General features: G+C 36.7%; 1 protein-coding gene across 1 annotated transcript; it reads right to left on the bottom strand.

The window, feature by feature from the left end:
• Positions 1-3,436: 3,436 nt before the first annotated feature.
• LOC128015248 (neurturin-like) lies at positions 3,437-21,979 on the bottom strand. The gene is made up of 4 exons (XM_052598925.1): positions 21,568-21,979; positions 13,276-13,346; positions 12,516-12,693; positions 3,437-4,577 (listed from the first exon to the last, which is right to left on the bottom strand). The coding sequence occupies exons 1-4, from the start codon at positions 21,596-21,598 to the stop codon at positions 4,153-4,155; spliced, it is 705 nt and encodes a 234-aa protein (XP_052454885.1). The 5' UTR covers positions 21,599-21,979; the 3' UTR covers positions 3,437-4,152.
• Between the last annotated feature and the right edge of the window lie 3,439 nt (positions 21,980-25,418).

The following is a 25,418-nucleotide window of genomic DNA, read 5'->3' on the forward strand; positions in this document are numbered from 1 at the left end:
TTACAAGCTCTTGGTGCTTAAAGACTAAAGTCTCAAATTCAAAGAGACGTTCTTTATAAAAATTAACAGTCAACCACACCCCCATTAAATGGCTTGTTCTAACACGCCCCCACATCTCCACATCACTATGTGGTAGGATTTGCATAACGCCACCCAAATGTTCACGCAAAGAAAGAAGGCAGAGCTTTATTCTCTCTTGCAGATGTTGCCATGTCGTGGAGTCGCTGTGTGTTTTCTTGTGAAAGCGAAACTACTTTGGCCTTCCAAAAGAGGACAAGACTAGAAATCAGTTGAGTTGAATTTCAACACTGTTCCAGAATGGGCCAACCCAAATATTCAGATGTGTGCAGCGAATTTTATGGAGGATGAAGATTGTTTCCTGAAACAGTTGTACATTTATATTTAAAGATACGCAGCGCAACGCATATAAAAACAGCTGAAGTCATTATAATCAGTAATTATGTCCCCTCTGGATTCAACAAATAACTCGTTTATAATGAGTTTTATTGGTTTTGTCTCGTCTGATGCGAACGAATCTATTTAACCAGATCTTCTTAGTGAACCGCTTGAACCAGTTCGAACTGAATCGTTTGAAACGGTTCGCGTCTCCAGGACGCACTAATCAGTTTTATATTAATATTATTATAAATATATAATTTTAATATTTATATCAGTAGAATATAAATGTATATATAAATATAAAGAATTGTAAACAAATTGTTTTTTATTTGATATGATTGATATTTATTGTCATTACCTGTCAGTGTAAGTGAGCCCATGGCATCAAAATGGAAATATATACGTTATTAATGTCTTAGTGATTTTATTTTAATAACAGTAATTAATAGTTTTAAACAACGGAATTTCCATTAATGTTTATGCGGTGTCTGTTATTTGCTTAATATGCATTTATAGATTATATTCGAATACTCTTAGTTCTAAGGTTTGTCTGGATGTTTTGCGCATATTTTATATAAATGTTAACTGTGACTGTCCACTAGATGGCGCAGGTGTGTTATTTACGTTGACAACAGCAGCAAGGTCTTGTGCATTCTGATTCTCAGAGGTCAAATATCATGCATTCATCATCTCTTGTGTGAAAAATACCAGAAAAGACAAGTAAAATTATAGTAGTTCAGTGGACAGATTGCATTGTGCATAGTTGCCTCGATTTCATGCTTTCACTCACCTTTTGTCGTAAAAGACCCAGACACTAACAGCATGACAGTAATCAGACGTCTCAGTCTGTGTTTTGTATAAACATATGCTGTGAAAGCATTCAGAAACACCATTCATATGAAAACGTTCTGCTGAGTGTTTTTTTTTATATAGTGGTTTAGAGACAGTAACTGTGACTTGTATGAAAATGTTGGTGCAAAGCAAAACACAATGAAACACGTGGTATGACACACAGAGATAAAATGTATTTCTCTTTAAATGCATCATCTGTATAAAAATCTGAGCAATACATTCCAGGTATATACATTTTATAAATAATAAAATATATAATTATGATAACATGTATGCGAAAAAATAATAATACAATAAATACATCAAACGATAGCATTTCCCTTAAATAAAGCAGGGGATGCATAGCATCCAAAGGGTAAAATGATGCCATCCTAAAGGAAAATAATTCACTGCTTCCCTCAGATCTTAGAGGAACAAAACTCAAAACAGACCAAACCCTTCCAGATTATCAGAACAACGTTATTGCATTTGATATAATGGTGAGTGACGTGTCAGTGAAGAAGCTGACATTATGACTATATGACATCTTTAAAATGTTGAGTAGTATAGTACATAATCTATTAGATCTATGATCTACGAGTTCAAAAACAGAAATGCAGAAAAGTAACAAACAGGGCCAAAACACTGCCAAGTAATCTAACAAAACATTAGGAGGTTAAACTGGTGTCTACTGTATGAGGTTTCTCTATTAATCGAATGCTTAATATCAATGCAAAACAGTTGATAAAATCCGTTACATTCAAAGACAGTAACAAAAACAGAGTTTTTGATTTAAAATTCCCTTAGTCATAAAATGCTTTTAGTTTAAGGGTTAATCTCATGACTGGTCACGTTTAAAAATAAAATAAAATGAATTGAAATGAAATGAAAAAAAAAATTTGATTAGGTTTTTCATAACTGTGACAGTCTTATGTACTACAGTAAAAAAGCATGTACAACAAATACTACTGTACCATAAATACAATGTAAAAGTTATGCATCATAAATCTTTTACATTACATTATTGAGAATGGGTATTTGGGGGGAAATGTACTGAATTTATTAAATGAAAATAAAAATATCATGAAAATGTAAAAAAAAAAAAATCCTAAAAATTGGCTTAATAAATTTGTAAAATATCCGGTTTATTTTTACCAAATTATAGCGTGAAACAAAGAATAAGTTCACAATGTCTTTGAGAACATTACTAGTGATATATGAGTAAAAGTAAAAGTAAACCATGAGATTAAAACGTGACGGTTGATTATAGAAGTGTAAACCACATCCCTACCTGAGAGGAGTCAACACCCCAAAACATAAAACAAAACATGAAATCTGACAATGCCTGGATTGAAATACATTTTGGTAAACCTGTACAGTGCTATGTGCGGCCAACTTTAACCAGGAAACCATTTCATTTAACTGACAAATCAGATATCTCACGTACCCTGACAAAGATGCAGTCCATAATAGAAATGCACAGAAAATCAGTCATCCACTCGAGCAGTGAAACAAAATGACAATGTTGATTAAAGAAGTTTGAAATTAAAGAGGTATTTCTTATAGCAGAGTTTATGGAATATAGCTTGAGGAGAACTTGTCAGCTGTCGGTTGTGTTTGTGCAAGTGTGTAACGCCAAGGGCACATTACAAGATGTGCAACATGTCAACATGAGCCATTTAAACATTCACGGGTGAACTCACAAAATAGTTTTACATGCAATAAGCCATATTATTCATTACTGACCATGCAATCTTGTTTAATCTGCGCTGGTACAGCAACTTTACTCCAGTCTCCTTCAAAAATCATTCTAATACACTGATTTGCCGCTCAAGAAGCGTATTATTATCAATGCTGAAAACATTGTGCTCCTTCATTTTATTTTTCTGGAAATAGTTCAAAGGGAACATTTATATAAAATATAAATGTTGTGTAGCATTATAAATGCTTTTACTCTCACTTTCAGTCAATCTAATACATTGTTGTATTTAATTACTTAATACTTAATTTAATACTTTTGAACAAGAATGTAAGTTAAGTCATTGACATTCTTTTAAATCCAAGAATGATTACTTTCTATGTAAAACAGACTTATTATAGTATACATTATACACACAAAATTAAATGTGTGCACTATTAAATTAAATGTGTGCACTGCTTATGGAAAGCAGGCAGAATTTTGTTTAAAAGTGAATGGGGTTGAAAAGAGTTTAGTTTGTGTACATTTTTTAGCGATCATGGCAGCAGTGATTCATCTAATGATGATCAGATGATGGAAGAGAGTGTTATAGCTGGGCATACATCCAGACAAGCAGTGTAATCGAGCACGAGATCATTATTATATTGCCAAACGCAGAAATCCACTACTAAGCGTTCAGATCCGGCCGTCAAAACGGAGATCTGCTGCATGAACAAATGTTTGGCCTGTGTCTGAAAAAAACCTGGACTACTCACAAACATAAAAAGATGACGCACTTCGGTCTTGTAATGTGCACATGGCTTGAGGAAAGTGTGTGTATATTAAACACACATGCTAAGCCCACAAGTGAATTAAAATGAACCTTCATGATACCCAAGTTCTTAAAACATCTCATAACTCCTAGAGGCAGATCATGCGAAATGTAGGCCTTCAAGTTACTTTTCACGAACTATCCATGCAGTCTGGAGCAGGAACCTGATGACCTGCTTCACAGGTACAGTTTTTAGCTCTCTGAGGTCACATAATGCAAACCCCAATGCTTTCTGACCATCTCCCTGCAGGACGTCCTGTATCCCTGTTGCTCCTGTGCCGACGGCAGCAGATCCGCTGCGTTTGCAGTGCATCATCAGGAGCACTGCATCCGATTCCTTGCACTGGAATTTCCTCGCTTTCTACACCGGAGCTTTGGACTGATTTTACCGGCTGTGTCTCCTGGGCTTCTCTCATCCCACACAGCTGCAGTTTGCCGCTGAAAGCCATTTGATGGTCTGCCAGCTCGTCTGGGCGTCCATGAAAGAGACGGTCTCGAAGCGTGTGGGTCTGCAGCAGGGGTGAAGGCTCAGCTTGCGGCTTGAAACGCTGCCGTTATCCGTCAGCACCTTCAGGGCCAGGTCGTAGTTCTTACGGGCGCTCATGCACGTCCCAGCGCAGTACTTGAACAGAACGATCTCATCCGAGTCATAGCCGAGGCCCAGATCACGAACCCTCATCTCCTTCCTCTCCAAACGACAGTCCTGGCTGCTCCGACCTCGCTTGCGATTGCGCTGCTCCTTACGGTTTCTCAGAGATTTCCGAGAACTGGAGTTGTTTGTAGAGGAGCGCAGCCACCAGATTCGATGACCCTCGCCTTCCTCGGCCAGGGATGACTCTAAGGGGACAGAAAACACAAGATGATGACAGAAGTGACCACAGAATGTGAACAAACGTAAAGATTCTGTCATCATTGCTAGTTTTGTTACAAACTCATATGACTTTTTTTCTTCTGGGCGACAGAAAGGTGAAAGAAATTTTGAAGAATATCTTAGTAGCTCAAGATAAATTGGGGCTATTAAGCACCCGAAAATTGTACAACATTTAGTTCTGGTCCTTGATCTGATTGGTCGAACAGCGTTGCATAAGTGCCAATATATCAGTCCAACAGCATTGGCTTTTCACTGTTTCACATTTTTTGTAAAATACAAACTGTAAAGATTCATTGATTATTAAATGTAGAAAATGGCACATTTTAGACATTTTAGCATTAAAAGTAGTCTCACACAAAAGAGGGTCTTTGAGACACTATAGGTTTATCTTTACTTATATACGCCGTTTTGTTACTATTTACAGTCTGTCAAAACATTTACTTGCAGAAAAGCAATATCACACTCGCAATAGTGCTTTACAGACATATAGGATGGTGATTAGCTCATTCAATTAGCCATCAAAAAAATAAAAATTCTGAAAATATTAAACGTAATTTATTTACAAAAAATCTGCACTGTAACTCTCAAATCACATATAGCCAATACATTTTCCATATCATGGCACATATCATTTGGTCACAAGATACAAAAGAGCCAATGATTTGTCACGATCCCCGGCTGGAGTGCCCTGGTTGTCCACTAGAGGGCTCTCCATCTCAGACTTCGGCCACTCTGTCAAGGACTAAACATAATCCTCTGCCTTTCTCATAATTTGACACAATCCTCTGCCTGGTTTCAGCAGCACTCATTGTTTGCACCTGTATCTCATCAGCAATGTTAGCCTTTTATGTAAGACAGCTTCTCATTGTCATTCTTTGGCAAGTTTTGTATGTGTCTGTCTTTACTGCAGTTCTAAGCCTTGTATCCTAGTTCTCCTGTATATTGGTTCCTGGTCTTGTTATTCTGCCTGTTTTCTGGATTACTCAGCCTCACTTTTTTGGATTACCTATTTGTGCATCACCTTTGCCTGCCTTTGGATGACATTTGTGGATTATTCCTTCAATAAACTACTACATCTGGATCCTTTACCTTCGTGTCACCATGCAGTTCATCACGACATAAAATCTAATGGTACACTTTACCAAATATTTTTTTAAATTGTAAATAAAACAAAGATTACAGGAGAATGTTTTGCAAGAAAATGCTATTTCATTATTTCTACTAAAAAACTGTCATGTTTAAAGGTACAATTTGTAAGATATTTGCAGTAAAATATCAAAAAACCACTAGGCTAGTTATATATTTTTGTCAACTTATTACTAACAATATCTCTAATGTTTTCAACTACTTGTAAATCATGAGAAAATTCCCATTCTAAACAGTGACAGTGCAGTCGCCTGTCATTGACGTTAGTTACCCTTTGTTACTGCCTTTACTAACGTAGAAAACACATGACAACAGTGTCGTGGACAAATGCGGAAGATGCGCCAATAAACGCTGAAAATGAACGTGGATTTGCGCATCTTCTCAGTTAACAACGGCTCTGTGTAGTAACAGCTGCTCTATGTGAAATCACGCACCTGATGGAATTAACTGCTGATTAGAGAACCGGCTTTACTGACAAGATGCGCATTAACGATTGGCCGATCGTGATCGGAGCACCCCTAATTAGTATTATGGGGTATACACGGCAGACGCGTGCGAGGACGCGTCTGATCAATAGTCTGATCACGCATTTGAATTGACTTTGTATGTAATCTACTCGCGCAAATCATTGATCTCGCGTTAAATCCATGATTTATCTTTCCGTCTGATTGATGGCCGTCAGCGGTTGGGTAGAAGACAACAAATCCCATCATTCCTTGCTCCTTCTTAGCGTCATCAAACCACGCGATTGTTTTGTTAGTGCGCCCTCTAGTGGCAGGTCCTACAACCTGTACCTTTAATTCAATGTGTTACTTGCCGATTCTTTGTAATTATTTAAATTTGAACTTCCCTAGCAATTTCTATTCCCTAGCAATTTCTAAAGTTCTAAATGAAAACTGTTAAAATTCTTAATATATATATATTATATATATTGTCATATATATATCATCACAGACTGTGGACACTGGACTTCAAGCTACTTGGGCTATCAGCTTCTCCGCCCTTCCTCCAGACTCTAGGACCTTGGTTTCCAAATGAAACACAAAACTTGATCTCATCTGAAAAGACGACTTTGGACCACTGGTCAACATCTTAGTCCAAGTAAGAAGCCTCTGACGTTGTCTGTAGTTCAGCAAATTCATGGAAATGTCTGTGTGTGGTGACTCTTGATGCCTTGACCCCAGCCTCAGTCCATTCTTTGTGAAGTTCACTCAAATTCTTGAATGGATTTGGTTGACACTCCTCATAAGGCTGCGGTTCTCTCGGTTGGTTGTGCATCTTTTTCTTCCACACTTTTTCCTTCCATTCAACTTTCTGTTAAACATGCTTGGATACAGCACTCTGTGAACAGCCAGCTTCTTTGGTAATTAATTTTTGTGGCTTACCCTCCATGTGAAGGGTGTCAATGATTGTCTTCTGGACAACTGTCAGATCAGCAGTCTTCCCCGTGATTGTGTAGTCTAGTGAACCAAACTGAGAGACCATTCTGAAGACTCAGGAAAATCGAATTGTTGGGTTTTTGTTGAATGTGAGCCAAAATCATCACAATTAAAAGAATCAAAGACTTAAACTACTTCAATCTGTGTGCATTGAGTTTATTTAATACATGAGTTTCACAATTTGAGTTGAATTACCGAAATAAATGAACTTTTTCACGACGTTCTAATTTATTGAGATGCACCTGTACATTGGCTACTTACAGTATCATAGTTTCATGCTATTTTGCTTTTTTGAAGCATCCACTTTCATTATATGGAAAACAGTGGCCATTTTCTACACAAAAAAAACACCTTTTGTGTTTCACAGATAGAAAGTCATTCAGGTTTGGAATGACGCTGACATGAGTAAAAGATTTTGGGTTGATCTATTTCCCCAGAGAATACAGATTCTGGCATGTGGCTCTGATGCATTAAAATAGTCTCAATTCCTGCCAACACTGTAATGTAACACTGGCATTTAAAAAGGTGATAACACTAGTGGCTCTGGTTCACGCCTCAGCAGCTGATTGTAATGTGTGCACGTCTCTCCACGGCGTGAAATTCCTCCTGCTGTTTGCAGTGCACCTTACTGACACCGCACTGGACTACTATTGTACTGTAACTCATGCAACTGCAGCATGCAGCACTAAAAACATCCCACAACATGCCACATCATGCTTATTGAGTTTTGTTTAAAGTCACAAGGAAAGGAGAACCTTAAAACATGATTCAAACTTTCTCCAGGCGAAAACTGCAGTAATTATCTTCCAAGGGAGCAGTTTGCTGTGTCAAAACCTGCATGGAGGAGCTCTGGATTATTTGAAGAGGAATATAAAATTGACAAGGAAGAGCGTGCTGAGATTATTCTATCGCATGCATGAGCCAGAGAAAACATTTCAAATGCACTGGGTGTGAATAACATCTGTGTGTCTCATCAGTGTCTTATCCCAGTTGATGCTGTAATGTATATATATATTTTTTTACAATATCACACAGAAAATGGTCCTACTACTTGATAGATACTACCGGTTTTCTTAAGGTTTAGAGACAAAGTATTCCTTATGTGCATCACAGCAATAAATTACACTGTAAAATATATGCACACTGAAGACAGCTATTTTAAATTGTAATAATATTTCGCAATATTACAGTTTTTACCGTATTTTTGATCAAATACATGCAGTCTTGGGGAGCAGAAAAGACATCTTTCAAAAACATTTTTTAAACTTTGTTTTATGTATCTTCTTTGCAGACCTCCAGCAGTAGCTGTCATGTCACATCTGTTAATATATTATGCGTTTTAGCTGTTTGCGTATTTTAACGGCCAGTCAGCATCCATTGATGGCAGTGTTTTTGAAAACAGGGTCTAATTCAGTGGCAGAAGAATGGTCAATATCACGGTTGACTTCCTGAAGAGTGTAAACACTGTGAGGCTGTAGCTCTGTAAAAACACGGCTCTGTTTGTTTGCTCAACATGTCTGCTTGTGGCTCAACCATTGCTGATCATGTTTATCATACTGCATACAACAAAGTAAATGGACATGCCGGCATTATATTTCAGAAGTGCCTTACAAAGAATTAATTACAGAGAAAATATTTCTATATCTTAAGACTGTATTGGTCCTCACAGGAGATACTCATGGTAAGTTTGCATTCCACTTGTTTCTACATTATTATGTGCACAGATATTTTATTTCCAGTGAACATAATGAAAATTAGAATATTTTGCAAGGAATTTGCCTCGAAGCAATGTGTCACTGTGACATAACACAGAATTACAGGATGAGAAGAACATCGTCTTAGATTTCAACAAAGATGTTCCCTATAAATACCAAAAAAGTGTTGAAGGTTGAATGTCACATAAACATCCACATTTCATCCTAAAAACCAGAAGGAAAGAAGAAATCATATTTTGCATCAAGAAAGTGAGTCCTATTTATATTTCATTGTGACATTAATTGTAATCACATTTAAGAACAATAACCCCCAACTTCTCTTTACTGGAACGCTCCTAAATTGTTCTAAGATTTCTTTACTGTTTTTTTACTGATTTTCTACTGTTTTCAACTTAAGTAATAAAATGTTATACATATTCTGTATACAATGTTATGAAAATGTCATATGCAGGTTAGACTTAACCTAAATCATTCTAAACCATAAAAGCAGTATTTTGAGCAGGATTTGATTTGCCAGCATTGAACATGAATACACAGACCTAGACCTACTCCAGTTGAGCAGAAAAGATTTAATAAAATGTGCAAGTGTTTAAAACAGATTGGATCCGTAGTCTTCTTGGGGGCACAGATTGATAGAACCAAACCTAGAACTATTGATGTTTGGCAGTGTTTTTTTTTTTTTTTTTTTTTAAATACTGGATTATATATTGTCACGGGAGGAGCACAAGACAGACACAGTGGGCGTGGCGTCAGGCCTCGGAGAGGATTTTATTAACAGAAATCATAAAACAAAGGGAATAAAAGTGGCCAAAGGGGGAAAGTGTCCAAAATAACAGGGGATCTGGTGTCCTCGTTGTGCTGCGGGGTTTGTGTGGGTCGGGCAGTGTTCATCAAGGAAGGGTCCAGGTAAGGGGCGGAGTCCGGCGGCCGCACGCGCTCCCCTCCTTGGTCCGGGGCGCGAGGGGCGGCGGCTTCCTCTAGCGGCCGCATCTCTCTCGTCGGCCGCGGCGCTGGTAGGGGATGGACGGCCCGGCATCCTGGCCCGTCGGCCGTGTATACGGGTGCGGTTCCCTTCCGGATCGCGGGTCCGGCAGCTCACGTCTTGGTGGTGCGGGAGTCCCTCAACGCACCCTTCCTGAACCCACGAGGACACCAGTGTGCATGCACGGGGAAGAGACCGGTCTCCTGAGGAGAGGCGCGTTGGGCTTTTAAACAGCGGCGGTAATGAGGCTCCACTTCCTTCAGGTGTGCCCCATCACACGCCGCCAGCCCTGACTCATCCAGCGCCCCTCCTCTCACACACCCACTCCAGTCGGGAGCCTGGTGAAGGGCGGCGATTTAGGACGGGGTGCCGGTGATAATCAGGGAGGAGGCAGCTGACTCGTCACAATATATATTATTATATCGGGTTAAATATGATCTGGACATATTTTTGACAGTTTTCGTGCATTCACCCATTAGATCTTTGTGAAGTGTCTGAGGTAACAGCAAGTGTAAAACATTATTCCCAAAGTATTCAAAGCTCTGACAGGTTAGACAGAAACTTAATAATAACTAAAAGAGATAGTTCATCCGAAAATCTACAGTCTCAATTGGGAGTATCAATGGTCCACTTGAGAGATGGGTGGCGGTAATGCACTTATAAGTCTGCAATCCACCGTGAAGCAAGAATAATGAGAAAACGTGACAAAATTGATAGTTAATTAATAATACAGTAACTGAGACCTTTACTGAGACCTTCATCTGTTCATCTGAAACAGCTCAGTCATAAATTAGGAATTAGGATACATTTTGTCCTGGGGTTTAAAGACAATTAATATAGTAATATTATTATTTTAACTTGACTGACACTATCCAATGAGAACAAAATCTGAAATGAATTGAGCTGGATAATGACATTAACTTTACTCTAAATTTAATAAATTGCATTACACTACATAAATAATCATGTAATGTTATTTATATAAAGCTGCATAAAAATTGAATTTATTTATTTATTTATTTTTTGCATTATCATATATATATATATATATATATATATATATATATATATATATATATATATATATATATATATATATATATATATATATTAGAGGTGTAACGGTTCACAAAATTCACGGTTCGGTTCGATACGATACACTGATTTCACGGTTCGGTTCGGTACGTTTTAGATACAGCAAAATGTAAAAACATCTCAACTTTACAGAATGCCGCAAGCGCACCGCGGGTCATTTGACAAGAACCAACCAATCAGCTTCATCCTTTCCCATAACAACGTTGAAAGCTCAGCCAAGATGAAGGAACAGCTGATCATAGTTGTATATGGATTGCAATTTTGAAATAAATTTAGTAGCAGAGCTACTGCAAGCGATTTTTACAGCTGCAAATCCATTTATCCTTCGCTGAAATTTCCGCGTCTTCATGGAGAGAGCACGTCATTGTTGCTTAGCAAAGACAGACGCCTCATGAGCGCTTCTGCCCGAGCGCTTTGGAAAGGAGGAGAAAGCGACGCGACTAGTGTTTTCCATGCGTTTTTAGGCACGATATGTGAACGGCCACTAAGGCGCTCGCTCACTCAGCACACGCTGAAGGCTCGTTTCAAAATGTCTAATGCGTTTAACAGACCAGAAATAGAAGATCCTCCAATAACCAACAGGTCTGGTGTTTGGGTGCACTTTGGATTCCCTGTAAACTATAATGGTGTGTCTAAATGCTGCGGGGATAGTTTGTTGCGTGTATGTTTCTCCTTTTTTTCGTCTTTTCCCAGATACTGACACAATAAGGTGATGTCGGCGTAAATGAGTTGACCTGTTTCAAGAATTCCGGCTGTTGTTTTTTTTTTTTGTATTCCCGCTGGTGTACCCTATTGTCATGTAGCAGATGCGACATACCGTTGTTTTTTTATCCACCACTCTCTTGCCATCACCATTATAGCTTAAAGGGAATCCAAAGTGCACCCAAACACCAGACCTGTTGGTTATTGGAGGATCTTCTATTTCTGGTCTGTTAAATGCATTAGACATTTTGAAACGAGCCTTCAGCGTGTGCTGAGTGAGCGACCACCTGACTGAGTAGCCTAACATAAACATATAAGTTGGTGTCTTCTTCGGGGGTGTCGGGGGCGTTGCCTGTTACGTCGTTTGGGTTATTGGGCTACCTTGTTGAACGCATATCATTATATTTCTCTTTTTTTTTTTTTTTTTTTATATAATTAATTAGTCCAGCGAACCGTTCGGTACATAATGCGTACCGCGTACCGAACCGAAAGCCTCCTACCGAACGGTTCAATACGAATACGCGTATCGTTACACCCCTAATATATATATATATATATATATATATATATAAAAAAAAAAAAAAATATATATATATATATATATATATATATATATATATATATATATTTTTTTTTTTTTTTTCAGAGCCAATAATAATAATAATAATAATAATAATAATAATAATAATAATAATAATAATAATAATAATGAACATATTTCACAGCTTTAACATCTTAGAATTCAATCACTCGTTGCTCATTCACTGAAGCAGAAAGTGTGACAACTAGCCCCGGTTTGTTATACAGTGTCAGGGATGTACTGACCGTGCAGTCGTGCCCATGGCGCTCGGCTCTGCCTCTCATCTAGATCTTTCTTTGGTTCTGGATGTTTTGGAGAGGTTGAAGAGGCTCTCAGCTTGCTAGGACGGGATTCTTCTTTCTCCTCCTGAAGGAAATGTCCGTCAACGAGACCCAGAAGACACACAAACACAAGCAGCATCACCTGTAGGAAGAACAAAAGATGTCATGATAACTGATACAGCATGTACTGAACTGAAGCTGTTGTTATGATTGCAAAGAAAGAGCCAATAACACACTTTAGTAGGGAATACAATGACACAAATCCTCAGGGTTAATCTAGTGCACTGTCATGGCCTGTCCATTACTCGTCTGTGTCATATTAACCCTGACAGAGTAAACCGATCCGTGATGTCCGATCAGCCCATTCACATGGATACGCTTTCCATCCCCAAACCTGAACTGCAGGAGACCTCCAGTGATCCTACACAGCCAACACTACAGCCTCTTTAATTACTTAAGCAACACCCAACACCGCCGTAGATCCTCATGAGTAAATATTTCAGGGTGACTCTAATGAATGAATGTCTGTGGAGTGTCTGGCTGAAAAGATCCAATGAGCCGGAGTGAAAATCAAGCACACAAACAAGTCCAAACGGACACGCTTCTGACACATTTGTTGTAATGTAGTACAGGCAAGCCGAGACCAAAGAGGTGTCCTGTCAGGCAGCATCAAGCTCGTGTTTATTTATTAGCTGATAACCCTAAAGATATGAGGAATGCTCACCTTCCGGTTCCTCAGGTGACATCGGGCAGGTGCAGCCATGCAGGTCTCCAGACTCCTCCACCCTTTTGCATCTAGAAATTAAAAGATGTATTATTTGATATGCATGCAAATATAATGGCCCTAAACAAGTGGCCCTTAAAGAACTGTTATTTTCAGCAGTGCATTTCTGAACATGATTTCAAAGCTTTGGAGGAAAGATCACTGAAGATCAGCTCTCCTACAGAAATAAGATAAAGCCTCTTTGGAACTTCTGCTTTTTGCATTTTATAGTGAAAACATAGCAGCATATCTGACAGATGAATAATAAGAGAATGTTATTGTGAGCAATTTCTTTAATATGTCACAAGATTAAAGTTGTTTAATTGTTTTCCGTCTTGCTACATTCTACAAGAGACGCCGAGATGTGCAAATATCATTCAGATGTTATCTGACTGGTTTTTTATTTTATTTTTAAAGTTTGTAACTATATAGGATAGCCATCTGCGCTGTTAATACGGGACACTTACCGGCCAGGATTTTAATATTGCCTAAAATATCCAGGTTTATGCTGTTTGCACTGTGCAGGTCTATTATTGTGTGACATTAGAGCTACAGAGAGCAGAGCAGAAGACTCCTTCTGCTTTCCAATCGCTCTCGCACCTACTTTGGTGCTTTTTTGATTAGTGCACAGCGACACTAAAAATGAACGAACACCTGCTTATTTGCATCGCTTTTATCATTCCTTGTTGAGCTCACCTTCTCACGCGAAGCCTCATGATTGGTGGATTATGTGCAATACCTGCATGTTATTGGTCAAACTGCTTTGGATGTTTTATGCAATATTAAAATCCTGCGTCCCGAATGAATTGCGCAAATGGCCACCCTTTAAATATAAGATCATTAATGATAAGGTCTTTGCAAAGGACAACCTCCATATTGGCTAATATGAAGGCAATTTTAAGACTATATTATATGCGTTTCTTTTAATAGTGTGTATTAAAAGAAAACATTTAAAAATGAAATAATTGGCAATTATATTGTCATATTTGTATTGTTAAATTATTTTTAAATATTTTTTTTTCTTTAAAAATTCCCTCAGGTGCTCTACCACCCCCTTTAAAAATTATTATTATTAGAGATTACTATTACCATAGCAATTATTACTGTTAGTATTAAATATTAATACGATTTGTATATTAAATATTGGTACAAAAAAAAAAAAATCTTACTTTTTTTAGCGTTTCTTTTCTCTGAAATGTTCCCCAGATGCTCCAGCACCCCCTTGGGAAATCATCATTATTATTATAAATTAAAAATTATTTTTAATAGCTTTTCACAATGAATACTGGTCCAAAATAAACTTTTTTTCTTGATTTTTACAGTTTCTTTTCCCTGAAATTTCCTGCAGACACTCTCCCATCCCTTTCAGACAGATTCAGGTTCCCAAAAACTAATTTACTAAGCGACAGGACAATTTTCACCTAGCAATGCCCTAGCAACCACACAGAAGACCTTGGCAACCAGAGTTGGGGAAAGTTACTCATCTTTGCTTGTTTTCAATATCTAAAAGTTATATTTTTGGCAAATTTGAAAACCCTTTCACACCAAAATTGAACTGAATAAGCCTCAGATTTAAAGGTTCAACAAACCCTTCAGCTGTGCTGCCATTCTGGATTGCATGAAGAATAGGATGAAAGAGAAGGAAGTTCAAAAACAAAACAAATGTCATGTTTATTTAAAGTCATTTTTGCTTATCAGTATGAATTCAACATTATATCTTCATTAATCACATGGCTCTTGACCACATGTATAAACATGCAAGCACTGAAGCGCTGCACAGAAATGGCACACATTTAAAGGCAGCTGCTATAAAACGATTAAACAACAGGATGTGATGAAAGCAGCAACACAATTCAGACCTGATCTAAAGAGACTGTTTCACCTGAAGCTTTAAATATCAAACTAACAGCACTCTGCTGCTAAGAGTGACCCGCCACTACTGAGGTCTGCAAGCTGTTGTGTGCACTGACTCAGTTTGGCAGCTTCACTGAGTGACATAAAGGTCAGCAGAAGATTTAAAACACTCTGTCACTGAAAACACTCTTCAATTATAAACTACAAGCATATGCAACTATTAAAGCTGAAGTGTCTGCATGCTAACGTCACTAAAACCACAAAAATATCCAAACTCACATCACTAATTGTGCCAATCTATACATTTTGGATTAGAAAATCGAGACTTGTGAAACATTAGTGGATCATGTTGATTTTAAATGTGATTCTCATCATCTGTGTTTCTTCTGTTAGGACACCGGTGTGAACTTGAGGAGAACTGACTTCATATATTGATTAAAAATCAACAAAACACCAGTCGATTCAAACACACTGAACAAAAATAATAAAGAAAAGCGATGGTAGTCCTGCAGTATTTAATAAATAAACTTATTTTTTATTTAAATTTTTATAAATATAACTGTAATCATTTTAATGGTCGTATATACAACTAGATTTCGATATATTAATTTCTCTTTCAATTTAAATGTTATATATATATATATGCCATTAAGATCAAACAATAAGACACCTAAGTCAACATCCTCCTGACATACATCAAAGAGAATGTGGTTAAAGATGGATTGTGAAACTGATACGATGTGTCTGGTTTCAAACGTCACGCTGAGCTGCTCGTGCCAATCACATTCACCCAATGAGAACAACTGGAGGATAAATTAGCCATTTAACATCTTACATGACAAACACTATTGGTTAAAAGATCTGGTCAGTGTTTTTTGACAGAAAATACTACTTTTATTAAGCACAGATTCTTTAAATTGATTGAAAGTGACAGTAAAGACATTTAAAACATTACGGAAGAATTCGACTTGAAATAAATGCTCGTTTTGTAACTTTCTATTAATCAAAGAATCCTGAAAAAGAAAAAGAAAACATGAAGCAGCACAACTGTTTTCAACATTGATAATAATCAGAAATGGTTTACTGGAGTAATGATGCTGAAAGTTCAGCTTTGATCACAGAAAAGAAAAAACACATTTTACAATATATTCAAATATAAAACCGTTTTTTAATGCTATGTCTACATGAAAATTGCAAGTGTTGTGCATCTTATTTATTATTCTGACACTTAAAAGTGTACAATTTTCTGAGGGAAAGAGAATCGAAAATGGTAATTTTTCACCTTAAAACATTAAAAACTGCAAGCTAAATTCCACATCCTTGCACCGTGACGGAGGTTTTTACAGGCAAGCACCAGTCTTCTGAAGGATCTAATGTTGTGAATGAGACAGACACAGAGATGATCAGAGATGTATACATTTTATCCAAGCCCGTCTGTGAACGAAGAGAGATGAGCTGCTCTGGAAGGACAATTTAAAAAATGTTTCTGTTTCTGTAAATGAAGAGGCGTCTGTTTGGATTCTGTAGTGAGAAACTTCTGTGTGAGCGTGACAGCGGAGAACCAGATGTCCGGCTGCGAACACACACACTCTCACACAACCATCTATCTCTCATCTCCTTGTTTCTCTGTGGTGTACACAGATACACACATCTGACAGCTCCATTAAGACAAATGAACCTGCTCTCTGACATGATGAATCAAAAACATCTCGCAAATAATAAGATCCAGCGTCTTTTCAGCAGTGTGTGTGTGTGTGTTCGCTGTGGGGTCCGAGCTGTCAGATGGAGAAATTGGGAGCCAAAGGAGAAATCTGGCCGGGTAATGTGTGTTATTGAAGGTATAATGAAGACTGAGATGGAGAGCTCAACCGAAGTGACAGAAAGAGATGAATTCTGAAAAGTGTTAGTATTTGTTTACTGGGATGATATTTCAGAGCGTTCCACACGGCTGAGTTTGCTGTGAACTCGATGCATTTTACTATCCTCTACACAAGCACAAACTCATACACTGTTCACTGCTTCTTAAAAATGACATTATATATCAATGTGCTGCAGAGTTCAGCTCCAACCCTGATCAAACTGCCCTACCTGTGGTTTTCTAACGAACCGGAAGACTTTGATTAACTTTGTTTGATTAGGATTAGAGCTAAACTCTCATGGTACTGGTTCAAATCCTTACCAAGAGCATTGTTATTATTATAAAAATTATTTATTTTTGCAATAAAACTTTGCTGTTTTATAGATTAGGAGAGTCAGTAGTTGAGATACGGAGTATAAGGTTAGTAAAAAAAAAACTAAAAAAAAAAAAAAAAATGTGTGTGCAAAAGGATGAGCTCATTTGGACTTTGGAAGATTTGATGAGAAATGTTTAGGTTCATATTGAGATCTCTGACTTTTGAGCGGCATCTTGCTAAATCTGAGCACAGTTCGAGACATTGTTGAGATCTTGTCTGAAACGCTACAGAAAACGTGAAAATTAAGAGATTTTTCTCAGTGGAATAAAACAAACAATTATAATGAATTATATATTATATAATTATCATAGAATATATAATTCTAATAATTTCCCAGAATTGACAAGTTAAAGCTGTTAATTATTTCACTGAAAAGGTAAAAATGCTATTTTCCTCAGTTACAGCTTGTTAGTTCCAGCACGCTGCTCACTTTAAATCAGACACACAGATGATTTAGTGTGGTAAGATCACACTCGTGTTGTTAAACTGATGAAGATGTTTTCTTCATTTGCTGGTGTTTTTTCAATTTGCATGTGTTTTCTTAAGTGGCAGCACATTGAGCTCTCTCGGCCACCGTAGAATGGTGATTTAACTGACTTTAACTACCTGTGCATTATACAGTTTTAATGCATACCCGCCAGCCAATCAGAATCGAGTATTCAGACAGACCATGGTATAAGAGAAACATAAACTTTATAAGTAAGAATGCATGAAATGTATTGCTATTTTGTTCACATTGGTATAATTAAACATTTAGCATTTAACTAGACTAACTAGTCTAGCTCACAGTCTGTTTACTGACCAGCTGTTTGAAAATCATACATAAAACCAGAAAACACTTCTTGATCTAGAAAACTCTAACTTCACTTCATCTGACTTCAGGGAGGAAGAGCACACAGGTTTCGTTTATTAGTCCTCTTGGAAACCATACCATGTTTACAATGTTTTAAGGATGAAATGATCACTGAATGAAAAGGCAACATTTACCTGGTTAGGAGCATCTAATCTGGATGGGTTTCGATTGTTTTCTGTGCATTTATTTAAGTTCATTTCTCCATAATGATTTTTAACTGTGGTATACTTTTATTTCATATAAACTTGCCTCTAAACAACTGTCCTATCAGTCAGCTGGTCTCTTTATGTCTAAGTGTGAAGTTCTTGTCCAACATAAGCTGTATAATGTGCACCGGACTTTACATCAAAAACCTGGCTGTGCAAAACTAGCATTTAACTTTATGTAAGAATCGGACCCTCTCTTCTGTGGGCTCTAGTGTCCTTCTGCCCCACTCTGACCCTGCAGGTGTTTCTCATTATTGCACAACTAGACTGTTCATTAGTGGAGGCTGTAATAAATTATCCAGCGGTGGACTGCCACGCAGTGACTGTGGTCCATAATTCTTACTAACACCACGACGCTCCTGTGTCCGGTGTGATCACCTGACACTCATGTACTGCCCCGTCTCCACGCACACACAGTCACGAAACCTACACTCGCTATGCAATCGCTTCATCAAAATTAAATGGATGCTGAAAATACACCTGAGCAATTCAAACACCAGCGGTTTACATGGAAAAATCAGGGTTCTGTTCTACTGGGACAAAGACAGTTGAAAATGTGTGGAAAAATGTGTGGCAAAAAAAATTTATGAAAAAGATAAAATGCAATTTATATTTGTGCATAGTTAACAATATAAATAATTGCCCTTAAAAAAGGAGGACAAAATGCAATTGAAACTTTTTATCACATAATTCAGATTTTTTTCTTGCAATTATGAGTTGATATCACACAATTCCGATTTTTTTCTCAGATTGTGAGATATAAACTTGGAGTTCTGACTTTCTTCCTCGCAATTCTGAGTTTATATCACGCAATCCTAACTTTTTTTCTCATAATTCTGAGTTTACATCACACAATTCATGTAATAAAAAAAAATCAAAAAGATAATTGTGATTAAATCTCACAATTCTGACTTTTCTTCTCAAAATGTTTATTTTATATCATGTCGTTCTAAATTTGTTTTACAATTCAGACATTTTTCACAGAATTGTGAGAAAAGAGTCAGAATTCTGAGATTAAAAAAAATTCCAAATAGAACTTTTTTTATTCTGTGGCAAAAATGTGTTTCCATAGAAAACACTTTCCGTGTCTTTTGTTGTCAGTTTCAAAGGTGTCCAATAAAACTTTATTTATTTTATATTATTTATTAATCATTTTATAACATTAACTATTTTAATTATTTATATTTTATTTCATACTATTTAATACTTTTTTTATTTAAAAAAAATGTTATTAAAAAGTAATGAAATAGTTAATTATTTTCTATTAATTAAATATCTGATTTTAAATCAATTTAAATCAGTTTTCTTTTTTTATTATTATTAAAAAACAACAACAGTAAAATCTGGTTCCTGGAGCAAAAGTGAGAACTATAAGATCCATGATTATAAAGTAAACAGTGACTAGGTGGAAACTCCACTGGCAGGTGAGCGATTCTTCAGAAATAGACAGCATGGAAGTGATTAAACAGTATTACAGCTTTAGACAGTAAAACTGAAAAGCGCTTGACGCTTGCATTAGTGTCTCTTAAAGGCGGTGTGATTCGGGCACTTGAGCGTTAAGTGCCAGCGCACCCAATCTATCACAGCAACAGGAAAACACACCACATTAAAGACATTTCATCATGAATATACAGCAGGTCACAAACTAAAGAGACCCACCTGTGATAATACAGGGGTTCCACAAAACTCCATCAAACTCTATTTTGCAGCATCACCATAAAGCACATCACATGCCCTTTCAAAAAATACCATATACTTATATCTTAAAAAATACACACCAGTGACTCAGCAACACTGCCATTTAATGTTTTAACATGACATAACAAATTCCACAGACTAACCTCTGCCTTAGTCGCATAAAACCATGCCAACAGACAAATAAATTAATAATTTTGATCCTAGCTTTACATTATACAAGGGAGTACCAGCGGTCTATTTGAAAGTGTTTGCAATCTGATACTGAAATGCAATATTACCTGCTCAACAAACATGCCAATCATCTCAAGCAGATGGGATATAGGTAGGATGCTACATATGCTACTGGTTCTGTGTAAGAATGTTGCACATTTCAATCCAAATCTTTTAAAGATATTTACAAGAGGAGACAGCAGTGGCGTGATGTTCATTTGTTCCAGCATAGAAAAGATTTGGGGGAGGCAATGCACCTGAACCAGAACTGAATAGATTTGAGAATGAGAATTTATAATTACAGAGATATGAGACTTAAAGAACCACAAACGGCTCTAATAAGACCCCAGAGTGGAGAAAGCAGTCCTGCGATTCTCGTCTAACTGTATCCAGATTGCATCTCTTCCAGACAGGAAAACAGCTCTTTCAGGAGCACACTTACTGTCCGTCCCATCATCAATCATCAGCTCAGTCAGCTGGGAAAGAAAGGCTTGTCAAATAAGCAAAGGAATACACTTAATTAGTATTCGAAGGTACATTTCCAACCTGTTTGTATGAGATTGAGGAAAGCCAGGCAGTTAAGCAGCTTTTATTTTCCTTTAATTTTGGAGGATCAGCCATGTTTCAACAGATCCAACAATAACTGATGCATATTGATGCAGTTCTAAACTTCGACTTAACTTTATTGTAAAGCAAAAATACATTTTAAAGGAAAGGGGAAACTTAGAGGAACCAGAATAATCAAAGTCCAAGAACTCACGCTGTTTTAAAAGACAAGATACACGTTATATTTTATACACATAACATTATTTTACTTTATTTTTTATTTAAATTGAATCAAATATTCTGTGGCAAATGACAAATTATTTCGGATTCTTTTAAGGACTTGGCTGCGTACACTTAAAGCATGAACATTATATTAAATATTGATATCTATAAGTTAAAATACATATACTTCTTTTATTATGGGAAATAAATCTGGCTTGAAAAAAAGTACTTTTTTTTTTTAATAAGCGCCACAAAAAGAAAGGTTCTGTCGACATAAATATGTAAAAAAAAATGTCTGTGTGTTTGTGTGTGTAAATGTAGTAGCTAATTATGCTAAAACAGTTAAAACATGCAAACTTTAGACCAATGCCTTACTACAACATGATGCAAATTAAATATCTAAAAAGAAAAGAAAAGAAAGGAAACCTACCCTTTCTGTCCTGATCGACCTCTCCTGTCATGGACTTGAGTGAAATAAATTAAGAAACAGTCAAGTGAAAATAATCCACAGATAATGAAAATGTATTCCTTAAAATGTTTCCTCTGGCCCTCTCCCTGTAGTGAAGATGCATAATTCTGAACATCCACGTCTTTCACATAAACTTGTGTCCAGAGCTCACTGGTGTTGTCTGGACTGAGCCAGATGCGCAGTAAACGCTCGATCGGACGCGTTCAGCTCCTCGAGACGCGCTCTCTGCTCTAAGCGCAGGAGCACTGCCAAAATCAAGTCCCATAAACACATGAGAGTTTTGAACCCCCGAGGTGTCAAATTCCAGCCCCTATCACATGATACGCTACAAGCGAGCGACGCGACGCGACAAACTCCAGCACTCCCTTGATAATCAGCGACGCGTGTGAGCGGGCTGCGCTCCGCTGATTATAATGAGAGCCTTCTGATTGGTCCATTGGGTGCCTACGTCACTCACGTCGTTGACTATAATGGGTTCAAAACTGTCGCGTCGCCAGCAGCGTAGATGAGTGAAAGACGGAAGATCAGGTGACGCGCTCACCTGGGCGAGACACTGGAGAAGCTGAGCTCTATTCTATTCTATTCTATTCTATTCTATTCTATTCTATTCTATTCTATTCTACAGGTTCACTAAAAATGTATTCAGTTACAGAAGGAAATGTGAGTTTATTTGTCTTCATGTGTCAGTGCTATATTTTAATAATTAGTCTTAGAGAGTTTGTTCAAATCACTAATTAAATATGCACCAAATATGTGCAAATCACTTGTAGTTCAAAGTGCTTGACAAGCAAGATTTGTTTTTGATATTTTTGGGTAAAATCCTTGCTGATTTTTATACAAACGTATTATATGATTACATAAGTTTATATATTATATAAGTTATAGGTTATATATATTAAATGCTTTTAAAAACATTTATATTTTTCAAATATATTTAAAAAATATAAAAGCCAAAAAAATTCATGTAGATATGTTGAAACATATTTTAGACTTTTTTGCACATATATTTTGAAACACACACACACACACACACACAATAGTAAGTAACATAATTAATAGTAATTATAGTCTTTATTAAGCCTATAAGGTTTAAGATTACATAAAGGTCTTAGGTTTCACACCCATTCGTTTTCAATAAATAAATAAAGTATATTTCAATTTGGCACATGGCAAACTTAGGCAGCCAAAGACCAGTACTCTATTTAAGGAAAACAAAAATGAAAGGGAAAATTAAAATCAGTGACATATTAAATAAACATTAATGAGACTGATGTCTGATTTAAAGGTCAAATGCCAAAGCTTTCTGGCTCGATCAGAAATCTGCTCTCTTATCTGTGATTACGTCACTTCACAGCTCTAATAGAAATCAGCGTGCTTGATATCAACACCAGATTTCAGACTAATAGAATAACTGACAGGTAAACAAACAACACACTTTCCCACAATGATTTCTGAACAGCTGAGTTTATCAAGATTGGCTGTAGCTCAAGCACTTCTGCTCTGCTTTCTGAGATGTGTGTGTGTGTGTGTGTGTGTGTGAGCATGTCTGTGGAGACAGACGGAGAAAGAGGATTAAAATACCTTCCTCGGGTGAAGCTTGACCTGATGTCTCGCTGGTACTGATGGAAAACCTCTATCAGGGTGGAAATAAGGTAATGTGGCTTAGTAGTTAAAGATGTGGGCTGCTAATCCAAAGGATACAGGTTCAAATCCTAAACTGCTTTAAGTGGCAATGCATTGCTTTGGATAAGAAAGCCTCTGCATTATGAATAATTAAAATGCTAAACTCACCATCATGATGCCTGGATAATTTTATATACTGTATGATGGAAGTTGATTACAATGAGTCACACATATATTATTTGTATCTTGAAAGTAACACGCAAACTATTTTTACCAAACATTGGCAACAGTTTCAAACAAGGAGACTGTCAGGAGCCCAGACACAAGACCTTAAGATCGACACACTGTGTCTCAGTAGGGATTCTTGTCTTTCACACACACACACACACACACACACACACACACACACACACACACACACACAGCTTCAAGCAAACAAGGAAGAGCCCACCTGTTCTGACTAAAGCGACAAACCTGCCCTCACCCCCCCACACACTGCATTATATCTGAACTTTTGTCAAGGTTACAATAGTATTTTCTGAATGGTACAACAGTAAAATATAGATTGTTCATAATAGTATCTTTCTAATGCCCAGTATTTTAGTTTTGTTTTTTGTTTTTGTGATATATCCTAAAAATAAAATAAAATGTCTAAAATCAAACATAAAAAAAAAGTTATAATAATATAATTTTATAAAATTTTATAAAAAGTAAAATAATTATTACATGATAAATAAATATTTTTGGACACTATAGTCACCATAGAAAAGTCTAAAATCAATAAATTTAACATAAAATAAAATAACAAAAATTTAAATTAAATATCTTTGGTCAATAGTCCCACTTAAGGACTAACTTTCTATTAAGATTTTGTAGATTTTTTTCAACACTGTTCGTCATAGAAATGTCTATAATCAAACATTTTTTAATAAAATAAAATATTTCTGGACACAAATCACACTTTTTTTTATTATTATTTATTTTTTTATTTTAAAAAATCTATTCATATATTATAAAAATAAAATGTTGACACCCTAGTAGTTCACTAGTTTTCCAAGAAATGTCAATATGTCTAATGTCTAATCAAATATTTTAAAATAAATATTTTTGGACATAAAGATAAAAAATCTCATACCATGCTGCATGGTCTTTTCTCTTCACTAACTTCACTCTTCATCATCATGTTTGCTCTTTTAATCAACGTTTTTTATGGATGAAGTCAGTTCTGCTTGAGTGCACACAGGTGGAGAGAATCACATTAACTATGGACATTGCACAACTGCGAAGTGTCCCAATGCATCCAAATCTACATGTTAAACACTACTGTTTTATTCATTTTAGCAACAAACTTCTCTTCAAGAAATGTTTTGAAGGAACAGTTTTGTGCTATTATTCATTTGAACAAATGCAACTTGGTTTGACACTGATACATAATTCAAAGACATTTCTACTTAGTAATAATCTAATGAAGTGGCTTTGAATGAAGAGCAGCTGCAGGTTGGTTTCACACTGAATGTTCCCAATGTCTCTGACAATAAAGCAGACCGTGAAAATGGACTAATGACGAATATGATTTTATTTCAATTCTCATTCACTCCAGTCGGCTTCTGTCAAAGTGATATATATTCAAGGATACGCTCTTCAGCTGCGAAAACAAAGCGCTTTGCTTGTGCGATGTAAGAGTGTGAGGGAAACTCGTCCCCGTGGAGCCGGAGCCGGAGCCGAGATGTGATGGAGTTCGCTCAGGAAGCCAGGCGCCGGGTTTTCACAATTCCTGCTACACAACGTTCTCCTGAAAAAGCCCAGTCTGGATAACATCAAGCTAATTAAAACCAAAAGCATGCTGTTTTTCCACAAGAAAGTCTTTAGATTTGGTATATTTTGACAGTGTGCCAACATTAGGAGCCAGAATTGTACACTCTTTTTAGTCTTGTTACCTGATATTTAATCAGGGAAATGAAAGAATAATTTACATTAATAAATGGCTTGGGAAATAAATAACATATGAGATATGCTGCGTCTGATCCAGTGTGAAACTGCATGTGTGACCAGCGTCATCAATCTAAAGCACACGATGGCTCGAGCCCAGACGGAGCACTTGATTTTAACATACGACCAGCCCATATGACAAACATCTACAGTACAGACCAAAAGTTTGGACACACCTTCTCATTCAAAGAGTTTTCTTT

This window comes from Carassius gibelio, chromosome A6 (genome assembly GCF_023724105.1).
Source record: "Carassius gibelio isolate Cgi1373 ecotype wild population from Czech Republic chromosome A6, carGib1.2-hapl.c, whole genome shotgun sequence".
Taxonomy (NCBI): domain Eukaryota; kingdom Metazoa; phylum Chordata; class Actinopteri; order Cypriniformes; family Cyprinidae; genus Carassius; species Carassius gibelio.